Raw genomic sequence first — 25,954 nt, 5'->3', positions numbered from 1 at the left:
GTCTTTCCAGTCTTCAGCGTCTTCGGGCGGCGCTCAGACAGATGACCCTTCTGAGGCCTAATTGAAAGTGTCTCAAGGCAGAGGAAGTCAAAGCTGCAGGGCGAAGGGCTATATTCGGGAGCTGGCATCGCAAATGTAGCACAAAATGTCTTTTAGGCTCGCATCAGATGCGACATACAATGCAGCGGCAGCCCGCGCCTTAGGGATTCAGTCCGGCGTGCTGTCACGTTGGTGACTGCACTACAGTGTTGCGTGGTACCTGGCCTACTGCGTCAAATAAATGTCTCAAGAATCAAATTAACCACATTCGCCAACAATTCGTTTTTCTCTGGTTCTTAACCAGCTGGGAGTGATCGCCACAGTTATTTAAACACACCCACATTCAAGAACCTATCGCTCCTCGACCAGAAGCAAAACAGGAAATCACACAAACCCATCTCATAATAAAATACACAATAGAAAACAAATGCAAAATAAAACAAGAAATTGAGATGGCTTTTCAGCACGGCGCCATGCATGAAGCCCTTTTGAGTGCATCCATTTCTCTGTTTCATCGCTTTGTTTTCTCTGCAGATCAATGTCCTTCAAGCGAAGAAGAAGTTCGAGATCCTTGATGCAGTGAGTCTTTGACTCTCCTGCTGCTGTTGTGTTTCCATGAATTGTGCGTGCACAGAGGCTAAACTGATTTGTGCTTCCCGCTCAGATGTTGTCCTTCATGCACGCCCAGTACTCGCTGTTCCAGCAGGGCTTCAACCTGCTGCATGAGATCGACCCCTACATGAAGAAACTGGCAGCAGAGGTGAATTTTCAATCTCTAATACCCAGCATGCAACTGGGCAGCTAAGACATGACTCCATGTTTAAAAAAAGAATAAGGTGTATCTATTAATTGTACCGTACTCTATTTCCTCAATATAAGGCGTACTTAAAAACCTTTTTTTTTTTTTAAACGACAGTACGCCTTAGAATTCGGAGTGCTCTATACATGGATTAACTCTGGTTGTATTTACTGACATTGAATCAGTTTTGAGAGGCACACGGCGCTCGGTCAAAATGTCTGTCTGGTTTTCTTATGCTTTGCGAGCAAGGTCATTGTAAATATGTAAATGCGACTTGCGCACAGCAGTGTCAGACTGTGTTTTTTTTAAGTGTTACTAAGAAGGTTGGGAGTTAGCGTAGTTACAAACGAGGTTACAGGAATTGTGAATACGCTAACGCTTCTAATGTGTCCCAAACAAGAATTAGAATGACTGTAAGCGCAGCTAATGAAGTCCGACTGACGTACAAACTTAACTTTGACTGTTTCATCTTGCGTAATGGGACCTATAGTTCATCTGGCGCCTTGTTTATGACATTAAGTTCAGAAATTGACCATTCATTGATGGTCCATCTTAAAATCCGGTGTGTCCTGCCGTGAGGAACAAACCAAATATGACTACTGTAGTGAAAATGGCTTACTGTGCTTCTGGCTCCAACCACATGAGGTCAGGTCCGTCACCGCCATGTTGGAGGCAGACATTGTGAGCTAGAAACGATTGGTCTGAGTCAGTCTGAGTCATCGTTTCTACGACAACCACAATCGCCAATCAGGAGTGAGCTTGGTGAAACTCCACACCCCTGCAATTTGCAAGCAGGCTTGGGAGAATCTGTCAGCGTGAGGCCACATACTTTTACTGAGGCATCTGATTGGTCGGTTTATAACTTTAATAACTTGAAATACAGAAAAAATGAAGAAGAAAAAAAAAGGTAGCAGAACAAGAATGGTTATTTTGTTTATTTCTCTATAGAAGTCGGTGGGATTTTGGCTTCTTTGAACCAGCAGGTATTCCCTATGTGAAATGCAAGGGAGGAGGAGGGGGGAGGGGTCACTCAGTCCAGTTCTCACATACAATCAATGGGAGGAAGCTCCAGCAGAACAGTAAGGACGACCATCTGCGTCTGTGATCAGTTTGGGTCACAGGGGTTAAAAAAGAGAAGAAGGAAAACTCCTTGGAACATCTGTTTAAAGACGAGAGAGGAGTTCATGACCGCAACAACGACATTCTGTCATGGAAAAGAAGAAGAGCAGACACAGGAAGGCATTACGACGAGGACGGTGAGGAAAAACCATCTAGAAAGTAGCATAAAGCAAAGGGATGACTGGGTCACAAAGGTCATTCTCTGACCTCATAGTTTTCCAGATAGGGAAGGAGTCTGCCCTCAGAACTGGAACAGGAAGTGGACTCTAAGAACTATTGCAAAGATTAAAGAACAAAGATGGTGGAAACTAGATGTACGAGCAGGTTAGAGAACTATGAAGTCCCGCTCGTGTGCACCGTTTGGCTGTGCGGCAGTCCGGTTTTCACTGCAGCACTGAATCCTTCGTTAGCCAGCGACTGATTGGCGGCTGTGGAAAAAGGATTCAGGGCCAGCTGCTGCCAATCATTCAGGCTCTGCAGCGTCACTGTCCGTCGTCCAGCACACGTCAGACATGTCCCCCTTTGTGCCTTTCAGCTGGATCAGCTGGTGATCGATTCGGCAATGGAGAAGAGGGAGATGGAGCACAAACACGCCACCATCCAGCAGAGGGTAAGCTGTGATATCATATATATATAAATATATAATATATGTATAATAATATAAATATATATTAAAAGTATAAAAACTGTTGTGTCACTTAGTAAAAAAAATAAAATTTGTCCAGTTTGTCCATTTGATGGTAATCTCCTGTCATTTAACTAAAGTCAGATGACAATATTCACGCATAAAATCCAACAGAAATTCTTTACTTTTCAGTAGTTTATATGATTATATAAAGTCAGATTTGTCAAAGCACGGCTTTCTTGTTTTTTATCTCACTTTTCTGCATGTTTAAAGAAAACAAGGAGAAAATAAGTTGTTCCGTTTCTGCTATTGTAACATGATGTGGTACTTTGCCTTTTTGGTTCATTTTTGTAGTAATGAGGGACATGTCTGTATTTTTGTAGTTTTATCGCAATCAATTTGATCTTCCCAAAAGTCAGTATGATCCCAATTCTTACATTTTTTCAACATTTTCTTTCTCTAATTTAAAAACGTTTTTTGTCCAGGCCTTGGCAGAGCTTTATCTCCCCTGATCACGGCGCGTCTCTTGCTTTATGAAGTCTAAGTAAATAAACGGCGGTCTGTTTTGCCGCTCGGTCCTTCTGTCGTGACTGGGGAGGGATTAGACCCGCGCAGCTCGGAGGTGTTTGATTAATCTCCCTAACAAAAGCCACACATTGATAAGCTGTAAATCAGGTGGAACTAAGTGTTTTTCCTAATCCATGCTGCGGACGTCTGAGGATGGCAGCCGTCAGCACAAGTCGGAGCCTTAGCAGACCTTCAAAGTGCTGACTGCAAATATTTCTGTCTGAGTGGATCGAAACCATCAAAGTAGATGATGGAAGAAAAGCAGCTTTCTATTTGAAACATTTTATTTTCAATGTGTACTGAAAGAATAATAGAGGCTGAAAAGAATGTAAAAAAAACTGCTGGAATGAATTTTAATGCAACAAATAGTTTTTTTTTAACCATTTTTGTCAATTCCAAAGGACTCCATGTAAAACATATGAATTTCTTTTTGGTTTGGTGTACTCTAGAATTGGCTTATGAGACATGAATTACTTATTTTATCACTATATCAATATAATTAGTGAATTTAAACAGTGTTTGCCAATAAAAAGTGCTTGTTGAGATAAGAAAAAAGCTCTGTGCTGCCGAAATAAACGTTTTAAGTGTTTGCATGTATAAATCTATACTAAGATATGAGATGAAAAACACTGTTGGATGATATCTAGTGTTTTTATGTATTGTCAGGCTGAGTTAAATCATGGTAAATAAAAAGTAAAAGAAAATTGCATTCTTCAGTGCTGCAACATAAGAGATATAAGGATAAATCTTTCCAGTTACTTGCTCTATTTTCTATCCATTTGTAAATCTAGGTTGTTTTTTTTTACTTCTTCCGTTACGTTTTCATCATCCTCAGTGTTAAAAAGACACTTTTCTGGACAGAATTTATTTCGTCATCGCTTGCTCAAATTCAAGTTAAATGAGGCGATTTGCACTACGGCCAAAAATTTACAGTCGTGGCTGATGTCATCAGCAGGTGTCATGTTTCCCAGCGATCGGGCGATCCCGCTCCGATGGCCCTGCGACCGATCCCACCTGAGCCATTAGAAATCCCGTTAGCATATAAACCGGCCCTTAGGAGGTGGGAAGAAATGTGTTTTATTGTGGACATTTTTTTTAAATTTATGCTTCCATAAATTAAATATTAAGTGATTGGATGACCTGTTAGCTTAAGTCTTAGACATGGACCCAAACCAGGGGTTCAACTGTACGAGTGCCGTGGGTTTTTGGGTTGTTTGGGCCCTTGAAGGGTTGTTTGTAGAGAAGAGCGACCGCATCTTAAAAGGAGCTCAGGTGTGTCTTGCTGTCCCCTTGAGGCTCGTACGGCCACCTCAAGAGACTTCATTAAAATTCAGGATTCTTGTATTGTCATTTCTTCACAGGGATAATACGAAATTTGTTTCTCTGGTCCCAGGCCAGGCGTTTACAGTGAAAGACAGGAAGAGACATATCAATGTGATAAATTATGATTTCTATTGAATATTGCACAGAGGAGAATATATAACAGTAATAATTCCCATGATTATTGCACCGTCCTATAGTTATTGCACAGAGATTTAGCAAGTTGTCCGTGGGGGGCCTCCTGCCTGAGGGGAGCAGGGAGAACAGAGGGGTGAGTGGGGTCTTTCAGGGTGCGGGCCGCTCGTTTCCTGCATCTGGTCTCGTAGATGTCAGTGGTGGTCTGCAGGCTGCAGCCCACAGTCCTCCACGCGGCTTTAGAAAATGGAACGTACCATTATCCTGCGCGTGGTACATGGATTATTTAGGATTTGTTAGAATAATGTAAGTAGTGCACACAACTACGCTCTGGTTGTCTCATTTCCTAAATTCTAACAGTCAGGCTGCACTCAAGGAACCCACATTCATCAAATGAACAGCACAATTGTTCTCTTTGCTCAGTCCCCAAGATTTGGGGGGTTAAAAAATGGAAAATCTGTGTGACACGCCTTGCCTCGCCTACTTCCTCCTTACTTATGTTGCATCAGTGTTTGCCATGACGTGTTGCTCACAGCAGGCTCACAGAAGGGCCACCTGCGTACAGGTCTGCCTATTATGCAGCCCGTATCCACCCATATAAGGGCAGTTTCAACTTTAGACCAAACTGCTCAGTGTGAAACCATAGGAACAGTAACTCAAACTATTGTTTAGGGGGCTATTTTCCTTTGCTCCACACACTTTTTCTGCTATTCTTCACAAATGAGGCATTGAAGCTCATAAGCTCAACACCTGACAGTGTTTTGAGCTTATCCATCTCACTGGTTAGAAGCTGCAATTGAATTTCTGACAAAGAGCATTCATGTTTTAACTGTTCACAGTGTGAACATTAAAAAAAAAAAAAATGGACGTATCACATGACCCATCATATCCAAGCAGCATCCGTGTCTGTACACCGGATAGCATGTTTAATAATTCACAAAGCCTTAATTTGGGTGGGCTGGTGTCTGGCTCCCCTGTACCCCGGGATCAGCGGCCATCTGTCAGACCGCTCGCCCTTAACGTTTCCCCTCCAGGCAGTGTGGTGGTTTTCTCTGTGGCCAGTTATGGATCTGGGAGACGCTCCTTACAGTCTGACAGGGGGGTGGGGAGCATGTCGTGGTAAACGTGTGAGGGCGCGAGCTGGAGCTTGTCGTGAGGGTTTCTGCTGTGGTGGAAGTCCAGTCAGGAGAGGGGATGAGAGGTGCTGCAGACCTGAAAGATGATCAGATCATTGGGGGTGAAGACATTCTGCTGCACAAGACTCTAACTCTGTTTTCTTTTCTGTTTTTTTTTTTGTATGTTTCCAACGGCCTGGTCTTCCTCCAGACCCTCCTGCAGGTCAGTACTCTGCTTTTTGTTTGAATGTCTCTTTTTTTCAAGAACCGGATCCATTCATCCATCATTTGCATCCTAAATTAATCACTTGACTTTAGAAGAGATAATAAATTTACTTAAACGTACTAAAAGTCTCACTTAAGTGTTAAAAGTCTTTTCTAAGGAGTAGAAAACTTTACTAAAGTTTTTGACATGAAAAATTTTATTTGTGTCTAATATTCTTTTTTCTACTTGCTCTATACTTCTATACATCAATATCGTCCCGTATAAATATTTAAGTTCTAAGATTTGTATCGTATATAATTGCACTTTTATAAAAGTTAAAAAGTAAAGTTAGTAAAAAGTGGAGAAAAAACATTACATATAGAGAATCTGGCAGAATTTGAGGACATTTTGCAATGAAACAAACGTAATTGATAAAAAAGTGACTGACGCAAAGCAATAAAATGTTTTTGAAATAAAGTCACAACAACACAAATGGGATTTCATCAAAATATCTGTTTTTTAAGGCTTTCAATGGTTTAATTTAAAATTTGCGAGAAGGAAAAAAATTTCTCCATAATTTACAACTCACGTATCCTAAAACTGCTCTCATGCAGCTTCACCATAAAGGTCTTTGTTCATGTAAAAATATGCTAACTAGAGGAGCACAGGAGAGGCATCCAGTCATCAGTCAGAGCAAGTGGAAACCAGAGTCAAATCTTCTGCCGTCAAAGTTATTCATTTTTAAATGCTGCTTTAATGGAGAAGTGCTGTTCAGAGAGTAACTCTGCCTTTAGCTCCAGATCCACCTCCACTGTGGCTCTGCAGTGACCTGCTGCTGCTTTTACCCCAAAGCTTAGCGTTAAATGCATTCAAAAGTTTTACTTCTGATCCTCTTTTAATCTATTTTCAAAGCATTAAACATGATTATGCGATTTTTAGTCTAAATTTAAAAAAAACCTTTGTCGTTTTTCTAGGACCTAGTTTCTGCAGAGCAGCAGTTGTGGGCAGGACTGTTGGCACATAGCGACCCCATCCCCCTTTCCCCTTCCCGCTACTGAGAGTGGAGTGCAGGGGGTGTGTGGCCCACCCAGTGTATTTTTTACATCACAAATAAGAACTGTTTTTTTTGTTTTTGTCTGCTCCTGATTTACTAAAATCCGAATTAAGAAATAATCAGGAATGCAATTTTGAGCTTACTTTTCTTCATATTTGTCATCCATCATCTAGAAAAATGCCACCAGAACATGTTAAAAACACTATTTTTTCATAGTCTTTAAGATATAAACTGTTTTCAAACTAAATTAAAAAGAAACGTTTCCTTTTTTATTTTAGATCTTTATTCAGGCAGAAGTTTTCCTTAAACACTTACAACCAGAGCTGATTAGCTCTAAAGAAGTTTAAAATGCCACACGGTTTCTGTTCTGGTTCTGTTTTTTACAATGTTATCAATAAACTGCCATTTTTTTAATCATTTATAGTCAAAAATCCTTTTGATGCAAGTTAACGGGACAGTAAACAAGATACAATGTGGAAAACATTCAGATCTAGTTAACACCTTTAACTTTTTTGCACGTTGTGGGTTGTGTTTACATGTTGTTTCTTGTTGATTCTTAGTTTTTGGGGAACCCTTACGGTGAAAAATGTTCACCTTTGAGACTATATCTGACATTTTAGGGGCAATAAAACAAATGAATATGCAAAGTGCAATGAAAATACTGTGAATATTTGTGGCGTCACGATTCCTGAACAAAGTTGATATAATTGTATAAATCTATCTTCTTGGCTGATTTATTCTCTCTGGTGGATTTTCTTGATCCTCTCAAAGCAGAATAAGTGAAAGTCTTCAAACTTCCTGTGATCAGCCTGAGATGGCCCAGATATTTTTGAACTGATATCTTTGACGGATCCGTCAACACCGGAGCGCAGACGGCAGATCTTCTTTTTCAATGATTTGTGGTCTTTTTGGAATACCTCAGTCAGCTGTGGGCCGGATGTGTCCGTCTTGGAGGAGAAGGTGTTGAGGAAGCGCAGCTTGGGTTGAGCAGGTCCATGGGGGATTAGCTGGAAGGTAGAGGAGCAGATGTCTGGCAGGCGTTTGACAAATTCTGCAGGGATGATGGCACAGAAGGACCCGGAAGGTGACGGAGGAGCACTGACGAGCAGATTTAGTAATCACTGCTAAGAAGTGAGCTCGGCTGCGACTGTTCTGACGCACCTTCCTGCTTCTGCTGCGGCGCAGAGATTGGCCCGCTCTGAAGCCTGCTCAATAATTCACACTTGTTCACTTTTTTATTTTTTTTGCCTGTGTGACGTCCCTTGATGAAAAATAGATGATCCTTGTCGTTCGCCGGAGAGATGCTCAGTTTGTTTCGGTGTTTCCAGAAGGTAAGCCGCATTTCAGCTTTAGTTTTTCTGGCAGCTGTAAATGTTGCGCGTTTGCTGGTTGAGGCGGAGGGCCAGAGACATTCCTTCTGGGTCACCATGGGGGCAAAAACTCCCACCCACTTCAGGGGGTTTGTTAAGCCTTAGCAAGCCCTGCAGAGTCAGAGCAGCCCGGCTGTGTTTTTGGGTCAGGTGCAGCTCCGTGTTGTTGGCCAATCTTTGGCAGCTGTATGGTAATTAGCTGTAATCCTGAGGTTCATAGTTCGGTGGGCAGGTGGCGGTGGCAGGAGGGGGGGGAGGACGCGTCAGTGCAGGAATTCCTCTCTGGGCTGCAGCAGCTTTTAGCAGGAAGACCTGCTTCTGATCTGACATTTCCGTTTTCTCCGTGCCGATTCGGACTTTTGGGGGGGTTCTCCATGCTGCTGAAGCACGTTAAGCGCTTGAAAATGAAGCTCTGTTGCTGGCGTGACCACAGCTCGGTGGGTGCATAACTTTAGATGCTTCTTTCTGCACGTTTTCTGCCAATATGGATGCTGAATCAAAGCTGTCGTGATGATTGTTGATGCACTTTTTGTCCATCGTTATATTGATCGACACTGACACAGGATCAGCTGTGGATTTACATTCTGTTTCTCAGGATTATTGATAATCATCTCTTATTTAACATCACATAATCACTTAAATGAATATTTAGTAGGGGAAATGTACAGTTTTTATATAAATATAGCTTTTTAATACATTAATTACAATTGTTTTAATACAGGCTGTTTACCTTAGTTGTCAAAAATAATATCGAAATATAACAATTTCTAATTATACCTTGACTATATAGCATTTAAACAGGCTGTTGTTGCTAAAATAAGTGATGACTGAAGTTTAGTTCAATAAAAATTAGTCAAAATAGTTTTTAACTCTGTCTGAATACACACTAAAAAAGGCTTTAATTGTGATAGTTTTGGTGCAGACTTTTATTTTGTAATATTATTTGAACAACAGCCGTTTACTTTAAAATTAAGTGCTAAAAACTAAATTCATTCTTGACCTTTTGTGTATTTAACGGCCTGTGTCATGCTAACATCAGCTGAGTCATGAAATGCCTCGGTGCATCAGGACAAAGTGAAACGTCCCTACATACGTGGACCGGCACGTGATCGTTTCTGCACGGTCACACAATTGTTGCTGATTCCGTTGGCGTGTGCTGACGGTCCAGCTATGATGGGAAAGCGTGTCACCCACTGAGAGGTTTGGACGGTACGATTTTCACCTGCGGCGTTTGTGTGTTGGCTTCTAGGACTTCTCCTATGACGACTCAAAGGTGGAGTTCAACGTGGACGCGCCCAATGGTGTGGTGATGGAAGGCTATTTGTTCAAAAGGGCCAGCAACGCTTTCAAGACCTGGAACAGGTGAACACACAATGTCATTTGTCAATCATTTGAAGCTGTTAAGGCTTTTCTGTCTCTTTCGGCGTTCCCCTATTTAAGCCAAAACATAACCAATCAAAAAGCATTTTTCAAAATAACAAAAATCAAAGTACAAAAATAAAAATGAAAGACACAGAACCAAGAATCTTTAAATACAAGTGGTGTCCTAAATAATCTGTTGATGATAATCTTCATGTCTGCTGGAACCTGCAGTGAAGGGTAAAGGAAGTGACAGATGCGAGCTAAAGGATCTGTGTCAGACTTTAAAAAGCTTTACAAAAAGAAACATCAGAGGGTTGGTGATGCTAAGTGTCTAACAGACGTTTCCGTCATGTGCATTCAAGAACGCGCTAAACGGACATACGGTGTTCACACAGGACTGTTGTTACCCGATGCTAGCACACACTGTACTAAGTGTTGAAGTGGTGCAAATTCAGCTGCTTAATGTTCTTGACTTGATTGCAGCCGGGCTCAAACCTCCGTTTTTATGTGTCCTTCGTTATCAACCTTTTAAATGGTTGGCACTTCCCTTCAACTGGTTTGACCTTCAACACACGTTTTGTTCGTAGAGCCCATACAACAAAGGTAAAGCCTGGCGTAGCAATGCGTAAACGCAAGTTTTGAAAGCAGAAGCCCGAAACGCGCATATTTTTACGTAGACTTTTCTGTGGAAGTGACTGCTTGAACGCGTGTTTCCGAGCCTGGTGTGAACGTAGCATAACAGGAATTTTCTGTCTGAGGGTAATAATTATTTTATTTCCCCCTTTTTCTCATCAGGCGGTGGTTTTCCATACAGAACAGTCAACTGGTGTATCAGAAGAAGTTCAAGGCAAGTCCAACTGTCTCGTAGTTACTTACCGATATATTAAAAAGTTTCAGAAAAGATAAGTATTTCTACTTCATGTTTTGTATTTGAAATAACTGAAATGCATTTCAGTTGTGTAATAAAATGGAATCAAGCAGCAGCTTTTTTCTTGCATTGTGACTGTGGACTGGAGCAGGACTGTGTTTGCTTCGGCAGGACTCCGTCACGGTGGTGGTGGAGGACCTGAGGCTGTGCTCGGTGAAACCCTGGGAGGACATTGAGAGAAGGTTCTGCTTCGAGGTTGTGTCTCCCTTCAAGTAAGAAGCACAAAAACAAGAGCATGCCTATACCATAAAATGATTTTTAAAAAAAGAAGAGCAACAAATAGTATGCTTACATTTTAAATGTTACATTCAAATCTTTGTTTTGATCTTTAGCTAATGTTTACAAAGTCTACATTGAATTATTTTTTTGTAACCTAATAATCCACCTTTGCTAACTGAAAACTTTGCATGCTAAACATGTAATGTCTGAATTCCCTCACTACTTCCTGATCCCTAAAAGTCCATATTAAGATTAAGATCAACTTTATTAATCCTCGTAGGGAAATTCAGTTGTAGTAGCAGCACCATAAAATAAAATAAATACAAAATGTACAGGGAAGAAAAATGTACAGGCAAAACTCTCAAAACTCTTAAATGTACACATGGCCACCAGATGAATTGTAGAGTCTGATGGCATATAGTTCTTTACAATCCAGTACCTTGGTTTATGATGCAGTTCGGACACAAGCTCACTACGTTATTTTTTTCAAGCCCTTTAACACCATAGCTTTAGCTCCAGTGTTGATGTTCTACCATAGCTCTTCGACCTTCACCTATTTATGTAGTTCCAGTGGGTTCTGTTGCGGGGAAAAGCAGCCTCGCCCCACAATGCAACACTTTACAGTAGTGAAGTGCTTATGCAGTCGATCGAAATCAAAACATCAAAATCCGCTCATTCACATTAATTGCGTGAATGGTGGAAGCGTTACGGTACGTCAAAGACAGAGCGTGTGATATATCGGTGTAGTTGCGGACTCCTCTAATATGAAAGGGGATAAACGGCTAATATGACATTTGCCAAAGTAAGGAGCTAATAAGCATGAACAGTTGATGAAGACTACTTATGAATTCGCTGGGTTCTGATGATGAAAACTTGAAGGATTTGTTAAAAGTAAATGTACATTTTTGTTTTCAAATGATCAATCAAACGCGATGCATTGTGGTCAATATTTGCCAATATAGTGAGCATGGATGTACGTCAGGTTTTTTTGCAGACTTCTGGGAAATTTTCAACATCCTAAATTTTGGAATTGCAGATTTGTAGACTACGGAAAAATGGTGAACATCGAATATGTGGCAATAAGCAGTGAGAAGGGAGGGAATTTTGACACAATGGCAGAAATGTAAATTTAAAAAAGAACACGGCATGGTTAAAAAAGGAAACGGTTAGTATGCAGATTAATAAACAAAAATACATATAAGTAGGATAAATAAAACAAAATAAAATGAACTAGAAGGAACAACATGAGCAACGGTAGCATGCTAGAATATAGCTACAAGCAGATGCTGGCATGCTAAACCACAAAGATAACCATTAAAAAAAGTTTTTTCTTCACTTAGCAAGAAAAATAGGACATTTTAGAGAAAGGAACTGAACATTTATATGATCTACAAGTGTTGTTTGTCAGCAAATGGATGCATAAAAGTATATTGTACAAAACTTTCGAAGGGAAACATGTCATCTTGAAGTGTTTTATCGTGCTGTACAGGAGCTGCATGCTACAAGCTGAGTCCGAAAAGTTAAGACAAGCGTGGATTCAGGCGGTCCAAGCTAGCATTGCATCAGCATACAGGGAGAGTCCAGACTCCTGCTACATCGAGGTAAGTTGGTATTCCTGAAGAAAACGAGCACAGGCTGCTTATTTTTCTATTTACCAAGTTTTCTTTTAGTTTTCCTAACCTTATCCTACGGTAATTGTGTTGGATTTCTGCTGAAAACGTTTCTTATTTTTATTGCCTGGTTTATTAATAGGTGAAAAGGAGATTGAGACCACTTTGCAATATTTCATTTAAAATGAAAAATATACACTTTCCTTTAGTCAGACAAATTGATCCACATATTAACGGAAATCTAAACCCACTCTATCTAAAGCCAATTAGAAAAGTATTCATTGCAGGTTTTTAAGGTACATAAATGAAAATATAATAATGATGTTTTTACATGAATTCAATTATTTGAAAGAAACGACTTCAGTATAAACAGTAAATTTAAAAAGAAAACAATAATTACTTTTAACTTTTGATGTAGTTTGTTAATTTCTTTTGTTAAGAAAAACACTTTTTGTTTTTAAAGGGATTTTTCAGCAAATAATTATTAGGTAATAATGTGTATCAAGCTCTGCTTCATTTGAGGGCTAGCATGCCACATTTCCCCTCTAATGGCTTTCTTTCCATTATGTAACATCCTGCCAATACATTGAACGTTGTTGTTTTTCTTTAGCATCTGGACAGGACAGCCTCCCCGTCCATCAGCAGCATCGATTCGGCCAGCGAGCCTCGGGAGCGCAGCACCAGAGGAGAGAACATCCTGCAGCGGATCCAATGCGTGCCGGGAAACGAGCAGTGCTGCGACTGCGGGCAGGCCGACCCTCGCTGGGCCTCCATCAACTTTGGCATCCTTCTGTGCATCGAGTGCTCAGGGATCCACAGGTGAAGTGCAGAGGCGCATTCGCACCTAAGCTCATTTACTTAGGTGACAACTTGAAGTGGTTACACTTTATTTTAGTGGTTTAGATACAAAAATAAGAAGACTTTGAATGACTTTAGATCATACGTTGTTGATTATCTTGTGGCTATAAAAGCCTTCAAGCCACATGCTGATAGTTTGTACTTTACCAGTTCTTCTGCAATAAAGTTTGATCCTCCATAGAAACATAGTCTGTCACGGTGTAGATACCAAAGGTATTCGGCCTGCAATAATTCTTCGGGGTCCTGTTCATGGTCTTGCGACTAATGATGATGTCACGCTACGGTAACACTGCTTGGACAAACTACATAGCTACATAGTGTCGAGATCTGCTCTATATTTTAGTTTCACGTTTCATTTTGTAACCTAAAGTTTGTTTCCCTCATAACTAATAATGCCATTTTGAATTTTTAGTAGTGTCTGACATAATGGTTTGTTACACCAAATGTATAATAGGCAGACACATTGGCAATCTAAACATGTTTTTCTAATGTGAGTAAATGAATAACTGTAAGAAAAATGTTTATTTATGGTGTGCAGTCTGGTTTAATTGGCTCAAATGTCAGTTTTGAACAGTTATTATTGCAAAGTTTATATTTCCTTTTTAAGACACGTTGAAAGCATTAATATAATAATTACAAAAACAACAAAAAACACAGCACACACGCCTTATTCTTTTGTTCAATTGTATTATTTTAGTTATCGAAACAAAAAAACAACCAAAAAACAAAGAATTAGCACTAAAACAAATGCTAAATGTCTTGAATCCAATTTTCTGCTCGTCTCCACAGCTGGCCACAGATGATATGCTGATAGGGGAGTTAAAATAAGTCCCCTTGTGATATATAGTGAGAAATTTACACGTACAAGTCATCTAGGTTTCTGTATTCTGAACTGTATTAGCTCTCAAGAAGAACGGTGTTCGCGTGGAAACTTGGGGACCAATAACTCTCTTAAAAGTCGTCAGACCAACAGATAGCCAATCACATAATGTGACGTCATCATTAGTCGCAGGACCCCGAAGGACCCCGAACAGTTATTGCAGGCCGAATACTTTTGGTACCTACACTGGTCAGAACAGCATTTCTAACATACTGACTAACAACACTTCTAAAACTGAGCTGGTGTGCAAAGATTGAAGCCACTTGCTGCATCTAGTCTGTAACAAAAATCCACTCAACAGATACATCAGAAGACAGATGTGTGAGGATTTTTTTTAATAAATACAAACATTTTTTTTAGCCTAATAAATAGCCCAGGGGTTTGAAATAGAAAGATATTACTTTTCAGCTCGAGTCAGTTTTAAATATGGACAAAAAAACTGTTGTGGAAGTACCATGATATGGGCCTGCTTTTCCCTATATCAGCAAATCAGGCTTACAAAAAATGTGATTTCAAAGAAAAGAGGATACATGTGAAGGAATTTAGCAGATATTTTAGAAAAGATCCCATCTCCATCCTACTTTAAATATCAAACATACACAAGATGTTGAACATGTCACGGACACATGGGTTCTTCTAAACCATTAAAAATAGAAGTGACACTAAACCGACAGTGTAGAATTCAAAAACATGATTCTAGATGAACTTTGAAAGTGTTACAGTGAGAAAGTCAGCCTGGGTTGATGCTGCTCTCACATTCTAATCAAAGTTCCTCCTTTAGAAGCTAAACGTGAGGACATGCATGTGACGGCTTGCAGATTTAGACTGCAAAAACCGAGCAGCATATGTTTAATTAGATTTAAGGAAAGGATCTAATTGCCGTCTGCCGCCAGGCCAACGGCTCGCCAAACAGCAGGACGCGCCTGCTGATCGTTACTCCGGCTTTGAGCCTCTGAAGAAGGCGGTCACGTTCCGCCGCACACCCTGCTGGCGGATTAAAGCAGAGTCTGCTGCTGATTGGATGAGGCTGGCTTTGAGAGTTTTCACTGAAACAAGAGCTGGTGGAGTGGTTTGCACTCTGTGATGGGGAAGAGGACACAGGTCTGTGGCTCTACGTCTCTGCATAAGGCTGCATTCTTGTTCTCAAACTTGTTGCCACGGCTCCAGAGGGCCACACGCAGGCAAACAGTATTTAAATTTTAAAAAAAAGTGGCGTACTTTTAGGTTGTAGTCGGAGCTCGGAACCTGTCTGAGCTCATCTCGGAGCCTGTTTCTCCACCGGTTGAATATTCATGCTCCCTCTTTGGTCCTCTCACAGCCCAGTCAGACAAAGCAGGCAGTTTCCGACATGAAACTGTTGCCTGGATACCAGACCGTAATTTGCATGACTTTGGAGGCCTGAAATTCCACTTTTGGGTATTCAAATCAGGTCATGGCACCATACTACAGTGCATTATCCCATGTGTTCAACTTCCTCTTTCCAAAACATAGGAATGCAGGTTTTTTTTCCATTTTTTTTTAATCCTTTATGTGTTTGTTGTTGCAGGAGTCTTGGAGTTCATTGTTCAAAGGTGCGTTCACTGACGCTGGACTCATGGGAACCAGAATTGTTAAAGGTAAACTTGTTCTCAGTCCACTTTAATATTTTATATATATATATCCTGCGACTAATGATTATATATATATATATATATATATATATATATATATATATATATATATATATATATATATATATATATATATATATATATATATATATATATATATATATATATATATATATATATATATAGGCCTGCACAATATACTGCAAATTTATCGTTATCGCAATATCCAGCTCTGCAATATGCATATCGCAAAAGACGGCTAATATCGCAATAAATCGCAAACCCAAAATGTGTTAAAACAATCTTCTAGCAGCTTGAAGCATTTAACGAATCAAATAAATCCCTTTATGCTTTGACCAATCAGATGGACGCCTTCCCATTGTTGACCAATCAGATGGAGGCCTATTATGTTAACCCTGGTCCTGAAGAGCCTCAACCCTGCCTGTTTTCCAGCTCTCCTTAACCAGCTTGCTGTTGATTGGCTGACTCAAGCGATTTCATCCTGATTGACTGAACACACCTGATTTTGGTTATCATTATTGAGCAGTCTAGGGAGAATTGGAAAACAGACAGGGTTGAGGCTCTTGAGGACCAGGGTTAGCCACCCTGACGTTTGTCCCCTATGTCGATGAGGGTCATTTGGAGTATAATTTTTAAACTATTGCAATGAAATGGGAATGATGTTTTTATTTATTTTTCTATTTTTTTATTTACCGAAAATTTATCGTTATCGCAATATTGATCACTAATATCGCATATCGCAAGTTTTCCTCATATCGTGCAGCCCTAATATATATATATATATATATATATAAATGGTTTAGGGGCGTTTAGGGCGCCCCTACCATTCTCTCACCTTGCTGCTATGATGACCGTATGTTTCGCTGTGTAGAACACGCTGGAGGGGGGGGTTGGACGTGGGGGAAAACAACAAACAGGTAGAGAGGCAGGGGCGGGGCTTAGAGTCACCACTTATGATTCCAGACAAACTAACAGCAGTTTTCTAAAAAAAAATAGTTGTCATCCATAAAATGAATTTACTTTATTGGGTTTACTGGATGTAAAGAAAATAAATAAATAGATAGGAGTCTGCATCAAAGTGAATTTATTTGTTCATGTATTTGTTTGTATTTTATCATCTCATTCATCTGAACTCTGGGTGTTTGACAGACAGAAAAGTCAATTCAAGGTTGTGGAAAATGGACAAAAGATCGAAGGAAACATCACGCTCATAAATAACAAATATAATTATAATAAATAATCAAATCAATATCCTGACAACATTTTGAATCAGTACAAGTCTTGTCAAATGAACTATCGTTATATATCGGCAAAACCATATTTTCTAACATCATAGTGTTGTGGCTCCCTGTGCTTTCATGTCAGTGGGAAACGGATCCAAATGGCTCTTTGAGAGGTTCAGGCTGCCGACCTGTGTTAGTCATAAAAAAATCCATCGTATGAAGACAAATATAAGGAAAATAAAAGAAAGGATTTCTATAAATCTATTGCTGTAAGGATGATAAAAAAAAACGCAAAAATGTAAAAATTACTGCATTCACTCATCAAATATGCAGATCAGGCATCTTTTGATTCAGCTGACATTCTTGTTTTATCGCCTTTAAATCTATAGCATACAAGTAGTCAAAAGAAAAAACATTAAAAGACTTTTTGTTATTGAAATACAGATTTTAAGCTAAACTGGTTTCAGCCTGAGCGAGTATAACAGGTATTAATGCGTAAACATCATATAAAACTGCCAACTGTTTAAGGCAAAGACCCTCTCGACTGACACAAAAACTAATTTGTGTCCAACTTTTCTTAGAAGTTTTGACTACAACAAGATATTTCCGTTTTGTTTTATCTTATAGTTGATGTGTGAGCTTGGAAACAGCGTCATCAACCACATCTACGAAGGGTCGTGTCAAGAGCAAGGCCTGAAGAAACCGTTTCCTTCCAGTTCAAGGTGCCTTTCTCTGTTTTCCTGTTAAATCTGCTGTTCAAGGCTACTTCTGAAAGGGTTCAAATCTGCCGCCCATCTGTCCAGGCAAGAGAAAGAGGCCTGGATCAAGGCAAAGTACGTGGAGAGGAAATTCCTCAAGAAGCTGGGCTCCACAGCGGTCCTCATCAACGGAGAGAGGAAGCGGGAGCGGCGGTGGAGCGTGAAGAAGTGTCGCCGGCACAACAGCGCCACGGCTGTGTCCAAAACGCGGCGTCGATACCAGCAGGAGCACGGCAGCACGTCTCCCTCCACCCTCTCTGCAGGTGCGTCAGGCGATGGAGGGGAAACAAAGCAGTTGGACTAATAAATGATGACGTCCTGATGCTCTGATGGTTTGTCTCTTTAAGCTAATGTGGATCATTTGTCTTCTCAGCAGCTGCTAAGTTCAGACGAGAGTCGCTGTTTTGTCCAGATGAGCTGGATTCTCTCTTTTCCTACTTTGATACTGGATCTGGACCTCGAAGTAAGCTACTGTTTTGCAGTTTGAAAGCACATTTCCCAGCTTCACTTCTGTAAGAGTGGGCTAGCATGCCTAACATGTCCATGTGGTCCGGCAGGTTTGAGCAGTGACAGCGGCTTGGGCGGCAGCACGGACGGCAGCACGGACATCCTGGTGTCCGGCTCCGTGGTGGGCCGAGTCGCGGAGGAGGGTGAGTTCTTCCATCTCTGAGAGATCGGTTTACCCGCCGTCGTTAGTCTGACACGAGAGGCTCTTCTGCGAATTCTGCAGAGGATGAAGTGTCGGAGGACTCGAGCGGCGAGGCCGAACTGGAGGCGGAGTCAGAGACGTGCGACCCGGAGGACACGAGGGAGCTCCATCCCGGGGAGCTGCTCTACAAAGCCTCCAAGGCTCGGAACCTGCCGCTCATGGCGGAAGCACTCGCCCACGGGGCGGATGTTAACGCAGCCAACGACGAGGACGAAGGAAAGACGGCCCTCATACAGGCCGTGATCGGGGTGAGGCGCTCCACAAAACGCAACCAGAAACGAGGGATGCCACTGGGACCTATAGCTAATAGATACGCTTTCAGTGAGAGATAAGATACAATACAATCAACATAAAAATGTAACTTAAGTTCACCTTTCACGTTCTCTTAACCCTTGTGCTATCTTAGATGACCCCACCCTTACATTGACGTGTTCTCCCTACCATGACAAAGGTGGATAAAGGTGGAAAGATTTCATGTAATTCATGGACACCAGTGAGGATCACAAACCATTGAAGAAAAAAGGTTCAGCACACTGTCTAGTGGGTCTAGATGACCCAACTCCCAATGGTAAAGTGCTTAGGATAGCACAAGGGTTACCAGTGCAGTGTGTTTTGTGTGCTGATTGGGTATTGTTTTTGTCAGTCAGTCTCCTCTGTGCCGTGTCTTTTGTACAGAATGCATTCAGTTTGCCTCATCTACATACATCCTCGTTTTATTTGTTCAACTGGCTTACTTTTCACTGATCCCACATCTTGCGCCTAAAATGGTCCATAAAAAAACGTGTTTAACGATGGCCGAACATGAGAGTTTTGGAAGCCGGAAACGCTCACGTGCTCGTGTTCACACGGACTTTTCATAAAAAATTGGGCACTGGGTCGCGCGCCGCTGAGGCTAGCGTGAGCGTAGCTTCACCCTTTGCATGATCGATATCTTCATCTTAGGGTTCACTGGTCGCCTGCGAGTTGCTGCTCCAGAATGCCGCCGACGTCAACCAAAGAGACGCGAGGGGGCGAGGCCCATTGCATCACGCCACGCATCTGGGACACACGGGGTGAGTCAGGAGCCACTCAGGGCTGTTCAATTCAATTCAATTCAATTCAATTTTATTTGTATAGCCCAAAATCACAACAACAGTCGTCTCGATGGGCTTCGAAGTAAAACATGAAATCAAAAGGATCACGAATACAAAGAGTTCAATAGAAAAATACTAAAATGAACTAACGAACTGACTAAGCTATACTGGCATCCCTGCCCTTAGACCCCCCTTCGCGGTAAGGAAAAACTCCCAAAAAAAACGGATTCCGGAAAAAACGAAGAAACCTCAGGGGTGCCCACATGAAGGAGGGATCCTCCCCCAGGACGGACAGGCGATTTACCAGAACTCTTAGAGAAGAATTAACTTATCTAAATCTACAACTACATATATAAAAGTCCAGCAGACGAGCTTCATCCAGCCGTGGTTGTGGGGACAGTCAAAGGCGCGAGTCGAGCCGGAGACAGGATCCACAGCCAGGTGTAGGAGCAGGAGCAGAGACGAGGTACTCGGTCAGGTACAGAGCAGAGACGAGCCAGAGATGAGCCAGAGGCAGGATCCACAGCCAGGTGTAGGAGCAGGAGCAAAGGCGAGGTAAACGGTCAGGAACTGGAGCACGGATGAGCCAACTGGAGTCTGGAAGCACTCCCACTCCCCAGGAGGGGAGAGGGAAAGAGTGACAATACATGAATCGCACTGCACCAAACAGAGGCATGGAGAACTAAATGATAAATTATGATCAAGAATAGAGGAGAGGAAGGGTAGAAGTAAAAACAGGAAAGAGGACAGAACCCCAGTGCACCATAGTTACCCCAGCTTCAACTTCTAGCAGCCTTTTAAAAAAAATAGTTATTATTAAGTTTAATTTAAACAAACTAACATTAAGTTAAATAATATCTGAATACTAACTAGTCTGACAATAAGCCTGTCCAAAGAGGAATGTTTTCAGTCTAGCTTTGAATGTAGAAACTGAGTCGGTCTCTCTTACATGAGCTGGGAGTTTATTCCATAAGACAGGGGCTTGGTGGCTAAACGCTCTACCTCCAACCGTACTTTTACTAATTCTAGGAACCACAAGCAGTCCTGCATTTTGCGAGCGAAGTGTTCTGATTGGTTGCTGCATCTGTGGTTCTAAGTGTGTGAGACTCCTTTAGTCTTTGGCTGGAATCACAATCAAGAAATGAAGACGGAATTCTGCTTTTTATTGTTTGGTTAAAAAAAGACAATCTCAACTTTTTTTTGTTGGGTTTGTTTTGCAGACAAGTGTGTTTGTTCCTGAAGAGGGGAGCCACGCAGAACGACGGCGATGAAGAAGGCCAGGACCCTCTGAGTATCGCTGTGCAGCAAGCCAACGCCGATATCGTCACGCTGTACGTTCCCTCACATTCACCCGGAAGAATTCAGTTCTGCTTCGATGCTTCACTCTGCTCCTCCTCTCGGTTTCCGCGTTGCTTTAGGTTGCGTCTGGCCAAGATGAACGATGAGATGCGAGAGTCGGAGGGACCCTGCGGACAACCAGGTCATTATCCAATCAGCAGCCCCACTGAGCAGCAGTACAGGAAATGCATTCAGGAGTTCATCTGTATACACATAGCTGACTGCTGAGACCACTCAGTCTGGAAGACACAAAGATGCAATATTGGGTTGTAAGCTTTTCTAAAGACTTCAAATCACCAGGATGTGATGCTGTTTTTTTTGTTTTTATTTTTTGGAAGCCAAATCTGCCAGCTGTCAACTTCCTTCTCAGGACCCAACAACACTGTTATCTTTTTTTATTTATGTCATATAATGTCATATAATAATATAATTCCCAAATTGAAAAAGACAAAGAAGAGGAATCAGTATTAATGGTTTTGGCAAAGTCGGAGCAAAAAAAGGCCAGAAGGGCTGCAGCTGAAATGCTAACCACCATTTCAAGCACTCTAGTGAGGAGTGGTTCAAACGCAATGAAGCAGTAGCTGGAGCCTCAATTTAGTCTGAAAATTTTAGGACGGCTTGTCTGAACCAAAGACGTGTAGTGAATGGATCTCAACCCTTTGGATCACAGGGAGAATTTGTGGTTCTGCGTTGATCTAAAGCAGAGGAAACCTTCTCTGTGCCTGTAGAGTGTTTACACCGAGCTCACAAACCCAACATGAGGTCACCATGTGGTTGATTGCTGTTGCCCACCAACTACTCCAGTGTTAAAGGAAAGTTTGTTTGTGAGATCAACAGCATGGTGGAGTTCAGGAGTGACGATGTCACATTACAACACCTGATACTTTTGTGTTGTTCTGTAAAACGGCACCAGAGGGCACTGTGGAGCATTTTGCTGGATCTGGAACTGATGAATGCTACATTTTTGGCAGCAAAGACAGAGAAGGGAGGTCTTTCTGAGTACTTATAGATACTTATAATACATAGTTGCCATTTATTATAAGTATTAAGCTCATAAAAGTACTATACCGGCCCTTTTTTAAGAACAGAACCAAATATATAATTAGATGTGAGATGAAAAATGTGATGACATCGATACAAACTGTAAAATTAGCAATTTTTTAAACAGTCTGGTGATATTTTTTGTCCAGAAAATGCCTTTAAAAACATTTTAAACTCTAGGAAAATGATTGTTTACCCATCAAATAATACAAAACCTCTTTTTTTCAGTCACAAATCCGTTGATTAAACTGATAGACTGAAATTAGGGCCACAGGAAAATCCTCTCTGACTTATTCTTCCACTCATGTCTGTCATGGCTGTGAAGCACTTTGAAAGCACGCCATTCTGCTCTTAGCGAAGCCTCTACTGAGTCTATGCAGCAAAAAAAAAACTAAAAGAAAATTGTGGTGATGAAAAAATCATTTGCTGCAGAAGGATTCCTCTGCAGCGACTGTAAAATAACAAACTCTCCTTCTGAACTTTTGCTCTTGTAGTTACACAATCCATAAAAGTTTCTTTTTTTTTTATAAAAGAAAAACAAAACTATTTTTCATGCAAGTTTAATGCTTTAAAGACTTTTCAAAAGTAGGTCAAGCTCAGGGCTTTGCTTAATGGACAGTTTTATAGAAGCACCAAATATACATTTTATCCACTTTGCATCAGGTTTTTCTTCTTTTTCCTTGCTTAGTGGGGCCATGGCTTAAGGTGTTGGCTCAGTCAATGCAGACGCTGCTGCTGCCGTTTTTAGGTCCGACGCAGAACCACAGATTTGCTGTGACCATCATCCGAACCTCCAAACCCCAGTCACTTCAGTGATCTCACTTTGCACCTTCCAAAAGTTCCTAAATGTGAGTTCTCCACTGTAAATAGTGCCAAAGGATCATGGGTAATGCAGTCTTTACAACAATTCTCTGTTTTAAAAATGAAACCGAGTCTCTGCTCTGAGATACTTTTTTCCCCATCTGTGGCACTACTGACTTTATAGATGGATCAACCAGAATGACTCAGCAAAACACACACAAAAACCCCCGTATGATGGTAACACAAAGCAGCGTGTTTTATGTTCTTTTAAACAGAGACACTTTGCCAACTGTAACGTCAGACCTGATCCCGCAACCAGGAGACACACATTCTAACACAAAGTACTTCCATAAACCTGATTTGGCAAAAAAAAAACAAAAAAACCCAAATATCTAGTTTGTTTGTTTGTCTTTCTCTAAAGAAAGATGAGTAAAAGTGACAGCAGACTTATTTGGGCGTAAAAATAGCTTCTGCCGCATTTGTTTGCAGACATGCAGGAAGTCAATGAAATTCTGTGTTTAAAGCGCAAAGCAAACAATTGAAATGGGATCAGTAGGCGGGACTAGTACACATTCCCTGTGCAGTTTTTAGTTCAGAAACGGATTTGACAGGAAAAGGTAGAATGTAATGAAAACATTGTTCCATCTTTACAGCTGAAAAGTAGCTCGGATCAAAAAAATGTCGAGAAAAGAACGTGTTTATTCACGTCTTGCATGTCTCCGCCTCCTTCATATCTGTGCGTACATACGTTGGACTAAATGACAAACCAAACCGCCTCCTTTCTATAAACAGAGTGAGCCTGGGATGAAAACAGGCTGCATGCAGTCGGCAATATCAAAAACAAAAACAAAAGAAGGATGTAGTTTTTGTTCAGCTGGATGAGCTTTTGCTGTAAATAGACTGCGACCGCATTGAGGGCAAACTGTGAAAGCAGCAATAACTGCGACCCAGAGACAATCAGTTCTCTGCACCAATCGAGAGATTGATCCAGAGGACAGAAGCAGAAATGATGCACCCCCCCCCCCCACCCCCCCATGTTTTAAATCTCCCTTTCTGACTCAGCTCCCAGGTCGGCCGTGCAATGACTCAGTCCAAACCAGCAGGGTTTTACTTCTGTCTTGTTTTTTTGTGATGCGTTTACTTTGTTAGACTTCTTCAGCTGTCTCACTAGATCTAATCACCTGTGGGTGGAGCCTGAGGCTCCACCCACAGGTGATTAGAGACGGCTGAAGACGGTGGACTCTGTACATACGTTTGTTGTCATGTTTGTGCTTTCTCTGATGTTTCACATGTGGGCTTCCATCCGATCAGTGGTGTCAGGTTCTAACAGGACACGGGTAGACCCAAAAAAACCTCCTCTGTGGGTTCAAACATTTGACGTCCAGGATTGCATGGTCGTGTCTCTGTCAAACCGTGGACTTGCATGGCAGAAGATTTTTAGTGGATGTGAAAAGAGAAAAGAGGTTTTCCTGCTTTCCTCCAGCGCCTGAGTCATGACTGAAAACAGGGCAGTCTGACAAGTGCAGCACACCAACAAAATCATCCTTTAAGATAAGACTTTATTTATCCCACGATGGGGAAATTCTTTTGTCTGCAGCAGCAAAAATGACGTCCAAATAGCATAGGTGATATTCAAAATAGCGAAAACGGCATCCAAATAGCAAAAATGTCATTAAAAAAAGCAATAAATACATTTAAATAGCTAAAACGACATTCAAAGTAGCAAAAACGACATTAAAAATTGCAATAAAAACTTTTAAATAGCCAAAACGACGTTCAAAATGGCAAAAATGACATTAAAAATAGCTATAAATACATTTAAATAGCAAAACCGACATTCAAAATAGCTATAAATACATTTAAATAGCAAAAACGACATTCAAAATAGCTATAAATACATTTAAATAGCAAAAACGACATTCAAAATAGCTATAAATACATTTAAATAGCAAAAACGACATTCAAAATAGCTATAAATACATTTAAATAGCGAAAACGGCATCCAAATAGCAAAAATGTCATTAAAAAAAGCAATAAATACATTTAAATAGCTAAAACGACATTCAAAGTAGCAAAAACGACATTAAAAATTGCAATAAAAACTTTTAAATAGCCAAAACGACGTTCAAAATGGCAAAAATGACATTAAAAATAGCTATAAATACATTTAAATAGCAAAACCGACATTCAAAATAGCTATAAATACATTTAAATAGCAAAAACGACATTCAAAATAGCTATAAATACATTTAAATAGCAAAAACGACATTCAAAATAGCTATAAATACATTTAAATAGCAAAAACGACATTCAAAATAGCAAAAAATGACGTTCAAATAGCAAAAAATATATTCAAATAGCAAAGGTGACATTCAAGCAAAATTAACAGTTCAACATTAGAAAAGAACAGAAGAACATCTGCAACCTGCACGACAAAGTAAAATGAACCGTTTTAAGAACAAAGACAACTGAAAACAACAACTGCAACAATAAAATAAGAAATGAATGAATGAAAAACAGCGCGTGGGCACTTAGTGTGTCACTGCAGCACCGTGTTGCACAGTCTGATGTCTGCGGTGGCGCTCCTTCCTGCGCTGTGGGTGTAATAGGTGGTGGTGGTGGGGGGGGGGTGTTTATCCATGATAGATGTTAGCTTAGCCAACATCCTCCTGTCCGCCATCTCCTCAACGGACTCCAGTGTGCAGCCCAGGACAGACTTCTTAACCAGTTTAAGTCTCTGCCTGTACGTCCCCCTGCACCAAAAGACCTCCGTCTCCTCAGCAGGTGAAGGCGGAGCTTCATTCCTGCCACTCATAAATACCATTCTCTTCCCGTCGAAATCAAAGCAGGTGACAGTAAAGTCATGAGAAAAATGTCTGTTTATGGTCCTGCAAGGTCTTTAGAAGTCTGAAAAGCATTGAATTGATGAATTTGGAGAGAATACCCTAATAAGTCTTGAATGTTGTTATCAGAGCCTTAAAAATGGTGCTGTTTAAAACTTATCTTGTTGAAAATGTAATTTCTCAAACACAATTATTTTGATCGAAAAATGCAAATAAATAGCTGCAGAATCAGTTGTTATGGAGCAATGCAAAAGAAAAAAGTTAAATTATGAATTTCAAGTTTGATTTTAAGCAACAAGAAGATGCACCACAATCCCACAAATGATTTAAGG

General features: G+C 40.8%; 1 protein-coding gene and 1 long non-coding RNA gene across 8 annotated transcripts in view; one reads left to right on the top strand and one right to left on the bottom strand.

Moving 5' to 3' along the window:
- acap3a (ArfGAP with coiled-coil, ankyrin repeat and PH domains 3a) overlaps window positions 1–25,954 on the top strand; it is a 79,626-nt gene that overhangs the window by 50,338 nt on the left and 3,334 nt on the right. For 2 of the 7 annotated variants that reach the window (XM_078949810.1, XM_023956872.2), the window contains exons 7-24: window positions 574–618; window positions 704–799; window positions 2,493–2,567; window positions 5,931–5,942; window positions 9,598–9,710; window positions 10,506–10,557; window positions 10,750–10,850; window positions 12,347–12,458; window positions 13,078–13,286; window positions 15,752–15,821; window positions 17,687–17,781; window positions 17,863–18,080; window positions 18,191–18,280; window positions 18,375–18,467; window positions 18,548–18,774; window positions 19,469–19,578; window positions 20,820–20,930; window positions 21,018–21,079. In XM_078949810.1, the coding sequence (XP_078805936.1) occupies window positions 574–618; window positions 704–799; window positions 2,493–2,567; window positions 5,931–5,942; window positions 9,598–9,710; window positions 10,506–10,557; window positions 10,750–10,850; window positions 12,347–12,458; window positions 13,078–13,286; window positions 15,752–15,821; window positions 17,687–17,781; window positions 17,863–18,080; window positions 18,191–18,280; window positions 18,375–18,467; window positions 18,548–18,774; window positions 19,469–19,578; window positions 20,820–20,930; window positions 21,018–21,079 (1,891 nt within the window). The remainder of the gene's footprint in view (window positions 1–573; window positions 619–703; window positions 800–2,492; window positions 2,568–5,930; window positions 5,943–9,597; window positions 9,711–10,505; window positions 10,558–10,749; window positions 10,851–12,346; window positions 12,459–13,077; window positions 13,287–15,751; window positions 15,822–17,686; window positions 17,782–17,862; window positions 18,081–18,190; window positions 18,281–18,374; window positions 18,468–18,547; window positions 18,775–19,468; window positions 19,579–20,819; window positions 20,931–21,017; window positions 21,080–25,954) is intronic. The other 5 variants (XM_078949812.1, XM_078949809.1, XM_078949811.1 and 2 more) reach the window with 3 other exon arrangements.
- LOC144993902 (uncharacterized) lies at window positions 3,032–8,085 on the bottom strand. Its single transcript, XR_013657198.1, has 2 exons — window positions 7,896–8,085; window positions 3,032–5,816 (listed from the first exon to the last, which is right to left on the bottom strand). It is a non-coding gene; the product is annotated as an uncharacterized LOC144993902 (long non-coding RNA).

The sequence above is a fragment of the Oryzias latipes genome, chromosome 7 (genome assembly GCF_053564925.1).
Source record: "Oryzias latipes strain Hd-rR chromosome 7, Olatipes_Hd-rR_3.1".
NCBI classification, from domain to species: domain Eukaryota; kingdom Metazoa; phylum Chordata; class Actinopteri; order Beloniformes; family Adrianichthyidae; genus Oryzias; species Oryzias latipes.
The sequence above is the reverse complement of the archived record's forward strand: the minus strand, read 5'-3'. Positions and strand labels throughout refer to the sequence as shown.